Raw genomic sequence first — 8,510 nt, forward strand, 5'->3', positions numbered from 1 at the left:
TCTCATCCTGAAATGAATGGTTTGATGCACAGGCAGTGACCGGCTTTACTAGACACCACATCCGTGACATGTTAGCATGTTAATGTTGTGCAAAGGAGCTCTGTGAGAAGTAAATGTGCACGAAAGCAAAGTAAATGAAATTGCATTCTTTAATGTGCAAGCAAATACTCCACGTATACATGAATGCACATTGAAGACAAAACATTGAGCCATAATACAGTATATGAGATGTTCTCTGTACATACAGTTGACTGATGAGTAGAAAATGTATTTAGAGATGAGATGAGTCAAAGCACAGTTTTTGTTTTTTTTTGCAGACACTGTAACCACAGACTACGGTCTACGTGGTATTTTAAACACTCATGCGCTGAAAGAAAACCCTTAGGCATGCAACCACAAGTACAGAAAGTATTAAATCAACAGCAAAGACCGACATTATAGCAGGCAATGAATTATCTAATTCAATCAAAAACACTCTTTTTCTGTCATAGTGGTAGTGAGGCTCTCTCCTCTTCCTCCTATTGGGCACCTAAGCCCACCCAGTCCCTTAAAGCTGATTGGTGGAGCAGATCCCTTAGGCACAGTGCTGTACATCCCAGTGAGACACAAGTAAGAGGGGAGGACAGATTAATGCTCCTCTACATGGAAAAGCAGTGGTAGCACAGGAGGGTTATACTCTAGATTACACGGAGAGACAGACAGGGATGACTGATGGCTCAGAAGTGGACTTCTTCACCCTATCCAGAAGCATTGATGTAGAGCTGACTCTGCAGGATGTAGTCGATGACGGGCTGGCTCAGGTAATCCACCACGTGACCATCACCGTGCTGAAGAGCCAGTCTGGTGAGGAGAAAAGCAGAAGGTTGCGGTACAGAATGGAGAGATGAATTATGCAGAGACAGCGAGAACACGCACCTGCTCTTGGTGGAACTGACGATTGACATCGGGTGATCGATTTCATCCTTTACCACAATTATATTGTCCTGTGAGAGGACAACCAAAGCAGTATTAACATCACAAAACAGCAAATACACTCTACACGGCATGCATTTACTGTGTATTAAAACACAGTTGCTGTGAAACATGTTTTTAGTCGCAAATAATAATAACTACAGAAGCAAAGCTAAAAGGTTGTACCCCAAATAATACCTTATGCTTTCGGAGCACAGATGAATGGTTCATTATCCTTTCTGTGTCAGCTCCATCCCGAGGAACCACCACTATCCCAAAATCCTCCACAATCACTTCCATCTAGAAGAATATAATAATCACATACTTAGTTTAACAACACATGCTAAAGATGCATTGTTAGTGCTGTAACTGATCAATCAAAACCGATGCCATTTTCTTTATTAATATATGTTCCTGGTCTTATTGTGTAAAATTCATTAATGCATGTTATTCTGAAAAAAAATAAAAGTTTCAGGTTGATTATAATTTCCTTAATCCATACCTTGCATCAAAATTTAATGACTGTCACATTATATTTATGATTTTTATACAGACATTATTATAATAGTAGACTCATAAATATTAAAATAACTCAAACTAAAACTGAAATAAAATTAATAAAAACTGTATAGACATGTTTTTAAGAAACACTAATAAAAATGACAAAAACTACACAACACAATAACTAAAACATAAAATGAACAAAAATAAAATAAAAACTAACTCAAAATATCAAAAAAATAAAATAGTATCTCAGTGATACTAAAAAACACTGTTTAGTAGTGTGGAAATAATCAGGTTACATTGTACCACCAGTAGGTGGAGACAAGTGACAAATATCTTGATTCAAATGATTCAAACCACATGCTAGCATTCTACTACTACTAATCCTTCTATGGCAGAATTAGTACAAGTAGTATGCTGCTCCGAATTCATCAATTCACTTAAAATATTTGTTCAAAAACGCAGATTGATTAAGGTACAGATCAAGACTGAATCCGAAATCACCCCCTATTAGGCCACTAATACAGTTCACTTGAAGGAGTGAATGAAAAACGAGTGAGTGAATTCGGACACTTAGTGCACTGTTCGTATAGTTCGTGCTTGCTTTTTAATAATCATTTGAAACTGGCAAACTGGCATCTCCGGGCGATTCTTTCAAGAACAAAACAACACTGTGTTGCTTGGAAATGCTCAATGCTTGATTCTGCTTTCGCTTCATTTGGAACCATTTCATTGGTGGAGCAAAACAGACAACCGTCAATGCTGTGTCTACAATTTAAGTTGCTATATATATATATATTAATATATATATTATTAACTTACTGTTTATTGAACTGTTGAATAAAAGCAATAGCAATATATTATAATTAAAACTGCATGTCACTGGTCTGAACTTGAGATATTGCTTAATTTATGCAAACATACAAGCTGCGTGCTAGAATACTATATTCTATAAAATATTTAGCCATTTATGAGTAAGAAACACAGGGAAAGAAAGAAGTAATTATATCTTACATCACTCTCTTTCCATAAGCCGGGGATGCAGAAAGATTCCAGGAGATCGCTGCCACAAAGGAGCAGGATACGCAACTCTGAACAAACCACAATCACAGTTACACATCACACCATAAAAAACACAGGACACAGTAATGAGATGCTTTTCCTTTGCTGTGGGGGTAAACATAACAACTTTGAAAAGATGAAAAAAAAAAACAAGTCACATTTTTCCCATGAATGAATGAGGCACTTCACAGCACACTGATGTCTTCTTCGCAGTATACAGACAAACACCACCACATTTCATGACTTATAGAAAGATTTCTACTGTTTTGTCTATTTCTCTGACAGTCGTTTGTCTTTCTTTGTCTTATTGATGTTATATTTTTCTGAGGAGAAATACACAGTGAGTTTATTTCTGTCCCTGGGCAAACTCAGTATTTTCTGACGATGACTCAAAGCGACAAGCAAGGACTGATTTGAAACCAAAAGCCACAGGAAAATCACATCGTCTCACCAATTTCCTCATAGCGCATTGCAGTACCAAGGTTGGCATTTTCGTCTGTTCAGAAAAAAACAAAAACAAAGGCATGATAGGTTACAGTGATAACTGACTCATATGGAAGTCACCAGAGTCATGTAAAATTGATACACATATCCTATGTGAGGCGGATGAATAATTCAAAATAATTATATGTAATTATGTGATTTCTACATGAACCCAACCACAAGGTTGTGGCATATCTGTTAACAGACTTTTGTTTTCTCTACATTTTAATTTCACAGATTGAAATGGGTTGAAATGGTGACATTAAAATTACAAGACTGAAAGTCCAGGGTGGTTATTGCAGTGACTAATTTTTAAAAAATGAACACAAAAATTAAATAAACTGATTTGAATGATCTGGGGGCTTTTTTAACAAATATTCATATACTGTATGTGATTTATTGAGATCAATGTGATTTATTAATTTGCATGTCATGTATTAAATGCAGTTTAGCATTTTTAAGCAATTTTTCAGCCATTGTAAAAATTAAATGAAATATGAGCCTGTTTCTTCTACGAAATAGAATATTTAAAAAGGTAATTGTGGCTATTTATCTCACAATTCAGACTTTTTGAATTGCAAGATATAAACTGAGAATTTATATCTCTAAAATTGTGAGATTTAAACTATACACACACACACACACACACACACAAATTTTGAGTTTACATCTCGCAATTATTCTTCATTTTTTTGTTTCTGCCATGTAATAAAAATAAAAAGGGTAAGTGCAGCCTTTTATCTTACAATTCATACTTTTTTCTCGCAATAATTTTTTTTTTGCAAGATATAAACTCAATATTGTGTTGCAAGTTACAATTACCATTTTTATTTTTTTTTTATCCATAGTTTTCCATAGTTTTTGACTGTCGACTAATCAGTTACAACATTAATATGTATTACATACTGTACATGAATATACCAACTTACCAACAAATGTATAACGTTCCATGTGTGGGCGAACACAGCAAATTTTACCCAGACTTTCACTCATCTTTCCCCAAAGCTTAACTGGAGAAATAGAGACATAAGTCAATCATGAAAAGCCTGTTCTCCAGAACACCAAACATAAACATCGGAACATTTAAAAATCACTTACTAGCTACAGACTTGTTGACTGTGTTTTGATAAATAGGAGATGTCCCATTTTGAGGCTGACCAATCACAGGGGTTGTGGAAGGTGTGTTGACGTTGGACAAAATGCATCCTGTGACTCTCTGCAGAGCAACAATACAGTTTATTACTTCAAGCCAAGATTGAGTACAAGTAAAAAATTTGGTAGCATTCAGACCAAATTTTGGACTAACCTTCATTAGGTCTCGGTGATGCTCCAAAACGCTGCAAGTGGTCTGCCAGGTGTCCTGGTAGCACTCCCAAGGATCCACTCTGCAGAAGACCATTAATCCATCAAACATTTTATGTCCATTTTACAATATATATCCATCATCAATATAACTCAAGGCTAAGTGCTGCATAGCATTCTAATGAGGGTGTTGCCGATCTACATTCTGTCTAATTGACAGTTACCTGATCCAATCAGAAGACTGAACTGCCAGCTGACACATGGTGAGACGATGTCTGCTTGGGACAAGGCCCTACACAAGCAGAAAAGAAACCAAAACAAGAAAAAGTGAGTCATCTAGGCATCCACCTACCAATAAAGAGAATATCTTCAAACTTCAAACAATATTCTTTTTACATCTGTTTACATCTGCTTCTCAAAAGAAGGAGAACCTATCTGATCAAAAGAAACCCTTTATTTACATATTTGCCTTTTTTTTTTTAGATAATCAGGGTTCAAAACAATGATTTCTAAAATAGTTTCTTTGTTATACCTCTCCCATCAAAAAAGGATTTAAGTAGGAACGACTGAATCCTGCTTTCTAAAGCATTTATTATTCATATTTTGTTGCTAAGAGAGAAGAAAACTAGGCCAAAGTTCTTTTTAATTCAGGGTTGTGTTGATAATATTAGAGATGATTTGTATAATTCAGATTAAAACCAACCTGCTTGGTTTTAAAGTGACTTATATGTGAGATGTGTTACAAAAAATTTGCAGCATTTACCAAACCTTCTTGGTTTTAAAGTGACTTATATGTGAGTTGTGTTACATAACCAACCTATTTTGACCTCAAAATTTCACTAACGTGACTGCACCTTAAACAGACTACTGGTACACCAGTCCACTGTTTGTATGGGGATTTCTTGACTCTTTTTGCAGGTTACATAGATACACCAGTAGATGGCGACAAGTGACTTTCTTAAGAATGGTGATCGAGTCATGGAATCATTTGCTTCATTCAAAAATGTTGATTCATTTGAGAACAAAATAAGTTTCTTTATGAGTAAGTCACTGAATCATTCCCTAAAACAGTTCGTTCAAAAAAACTGATTCATTCAGGAAGATGCGCAACGGTTCTGCTGTGGCTTTGTTTGGAGCTGTGTCAGATGGCAAAGCAAAAATAGGAAAAGCAACAGGTAATATATCTGTCTAAAGATGTAAGCTACTGAACTGCAATTCTACACACAACGTTAGCCTCAACATCGATACAGATGTGATTATCTACAATATAAGAATCAATAGCACTCTATTTCTGGGATATCACTTAAATATACAATAGTAAAATAACTTTAGACCTTAAAATGTACAGATTCTCTTACCGGTTTGCCATAGGAATCATGTACAGGTGAGATGATACCCCCAATCACAATGAATCGTCCAGTCTTGTGTAGGTACTCTCTGGCTTTTTCTGCAAACCAAACAGGTTACCTTGTTATCTCATGAGCATTTTTTGTTATCTGTAACACACTATATGCCATGTTAGACTGGATGAAAGCAATTCTCTTAGAGACATAAAAAAGTGAGAACAGCACCTCTGTTTTAACTTTGATGACTGATATCTGATTTCTCTCACAATGTAAGCACAATGCTTCATCTGTCTAATATAACCTCACACCCCCAGCCCCATGAAAATATTGACAGAAGGGAATGTCAGAAACAAAATCTCCTGCTGGGGGATATGAGGCAGACATAACATGAAATAATCTGAACAAATCTCCTTAGAAAATATCTCTTGTGTGCAAAACAAACTACAAAGAAAGGAAAAATGAGGCCACATCGAAAAGCAGAGGCTACAGAAACCAAGATATTCAATACTTAATAAATGAAATGCTAGCATTTAAATGTGTTTTTTTTTTTAATCATATTTTTAGTGGTATCAGATATCCAAGCGGTTCAGCATAGCCTGCATGATACCACTGATCTCCGTCAGAACCATTGCTCAGAATAAGCCATAAACCCCGTTTTTATTTTTGTACCTCAATATATGCAAAGACATGCAATAGGAGAAGGCTTAAAAATTAGGTCATGGACACGCAGATGCTTTTGCTTCAAGGGAAAAACAGTGGAAATGTATTGATCAAACTGTGGTGTTGGTACTCCTCATCTTGCTTATGCTCTGAGAAATACAGCTGCAGTAACTGGATTAAGGAAACTACAAAGCTCCTATGTTTTTTTCCCCTGGTATATTTATTGGCACACTGAAATGTGGAGATGGACGAGCCGATGGAAGAAATCTCTCTCTCTCTGAGTGTCTCTTCCTTTCCCACATGCACTCTTAAGTTTCTGTCACATACAGTATGATGGTATAAATGCATATTTTCAGTGCAAACATCCAAGTTTAAACCCTTGTGTTCTTTTGAGATTTACTTGACTATTTTTTTTCTTTTTAAATATACAAATTCATATTTGTTTAACATGTTCCTCTGACCTAATCAAACCCATAGGCACAGTTTTACCACAAAGTAGATATGCATTTTAAAAACATGGGTCACATATCAGTATTTACTGGAGGATAAATCAAGCTGAAATTTTGTTTATAATTTTAAAGTCATAAAGTATTAAACTAATTATTCCTGGGCTCCCCAAATGGAACATAAGAGCTTAACAGACTATATACAGGATCATTTATGTGGTCATTTTTTCTTTTAACTACACAGGTTGGACTTATTAAAAGTCTTTTGGTTTTAATTTGTTTTGGTCATAAATGTTTATGGAGCAGTGACTTTCTGTCCTCATAATTCTAATTATAAAAAAGATTTTTACTGGTTTTCATGCTTTCACATATATTTGTTCAATATATTTTCTTGTGATATAAAGGTATAAAACATATATCCTGAATTGAAAACTGAATTGAATGTATACTGTTTAATGACTGAAACTAATAGTGATACATTCATTACACTCTCAACCACTTTTGACTATTAAAAACAAGGAAGACACTAAATCAAATTAAATCTCTGAAAACGTATAAAATCAAGTAGACATGACAAATTACTTTGAGAAGTTAAAAGGATGCAAACATATTTAAATGCATGAATTAAAACTAGCCCCAAATATATTTCACTTTCCTTAGGTCTAAATTAACATCAAAAGCTCCTCAGTGTCCTAGATGCCGCAAGAAGGTCGGTCTATACTAAAGTCTCTTAGAGTTTCAACGTGCATATTCATATAACATTAAGTTAAATGTACAATGTTGATTGTTATTTGTCTTCACATAAGCGCTCTAGCATGCCAAGTATCATTAGCAGAAGTAATGATTAATTACGTGTGTTGAAATATCATAAATCATAGTTTTATATTGCTTGCGTCCGCAAAACAGTGGATGAATATAAAGATTTCTTTGCTAAAAATGCGGCTGCGCAGCACCATCATCTGAACCTAGAGTCGATTTGATCCTTCAGGGTTTTGAGGCCGTCGCCCATTTCAGCACCTCCGCTTTGGACAGCGAACGACAATAAGAATTTATCACAGAAACATCTAATCGATCATCAAGCGTGACATGACAATGTCTGAAATCATCACGGACACCATGAATCCGTTTACATACAAATTCAACAAACGGCTGAATTAAAAATCAGCTCGCGCGTCCACTTCATCCAGAATAGGCGAAATACTCACCGAACATATGAATGTGTCCCTTCGTGATGGGGTTGAAACTTCCACATGACAGCAAAATGACATGCGTTTTAGTGGTCTCCGTCATTTTGGTTGAGGTGATCTATCGTTTTTTAACATATGTCGCGGATTTGAAGGCCTTTTGTTTTGTTGTGAGACCGCAGCAAGAGGCGAGGTTCATTAGGCTGCGGCAGGCGCGAGAGGCAGAGCGTCACTGTGATCTGTTCCTGCGCATTTAAAGAAACACGGCTTTCAGTTCCGATTCATCTTAATGACTCTGTTTCCTCTTAACGATTCCGATTCTTTTAGTGCTTCTTATTTCTGTTGTTACTTTAGAACATGACAAACGTTTTCAGATATCAAAAGATCATATGACAGATCAGAAAATAAATGAACAAAATTACTTTGCATTTTTTTCACAAACATTTAGAGACGTTTGCAATTGTATTACTTGCAACCCTACTGCCATTAAAATGATTTAGATTTTTATTGCTTTATGTTTATTTCTAGAAAATTACAAAATCGAAGAGTTTTTATTGCAGAGAGATTATAAA

The 8,510-nt window shown here is 35.5% G+C and overlaps 1 protein-coding gene across 1 annotated transcript; it reads right to left on the reverse strand.

Moving 5' to 3' along the window:
• Window positions 1-298: 298 nt before the first annotated feature.
• On the reverse strand, window positions 299-8,184 carry nmnat2 (nicotinamide nucleotide adenylyltransferase 2). The gene is made up of 11 exons (XM_042776163.1): window positions 7,960-8,184; window positions 5,661-5,749; window positions 4,527-4,594; window positions 4,307-4,385; window positions 4,099-4,216; window positions 3,930-4,010; window positions 2,969-3,013; window positions 2,470-2,546; window positions 1,150-1,251; window positions 916-983; window positions 299-840 (listed from the first exon to the last, which is right to left on the reverse strand). The coding sequence occupies exons 1-11, from the start codon at window positions 8,042-8,044 to the stop codon at window positions 738-740; spliced, it is 915 nt and encodes a 304-aa protein (XP_042632097.1). The 5' UTR covers window positions 8,045-8,184; the 3' UTR covers window positions 299-737.
• Window positions 8,185-8,510: the final 326 nt, after the last annotated feature.

The sequence above is a fragment of the Cyprinus carpio genome, chromosome A2 (genome assembly GCF_018340385.1).
Source record: "Cyprinus carpio isolate SPL01 chromosome A2, ASM1834038v1, whole genome shotgun sequence".
Classification (NCBI taxonomy): Eukaryota; Metazoa; Chordata; class Actinopteri; order Cypriniformes; family Cyprinidae; genus Cyprinus; species Cyprinus carpio.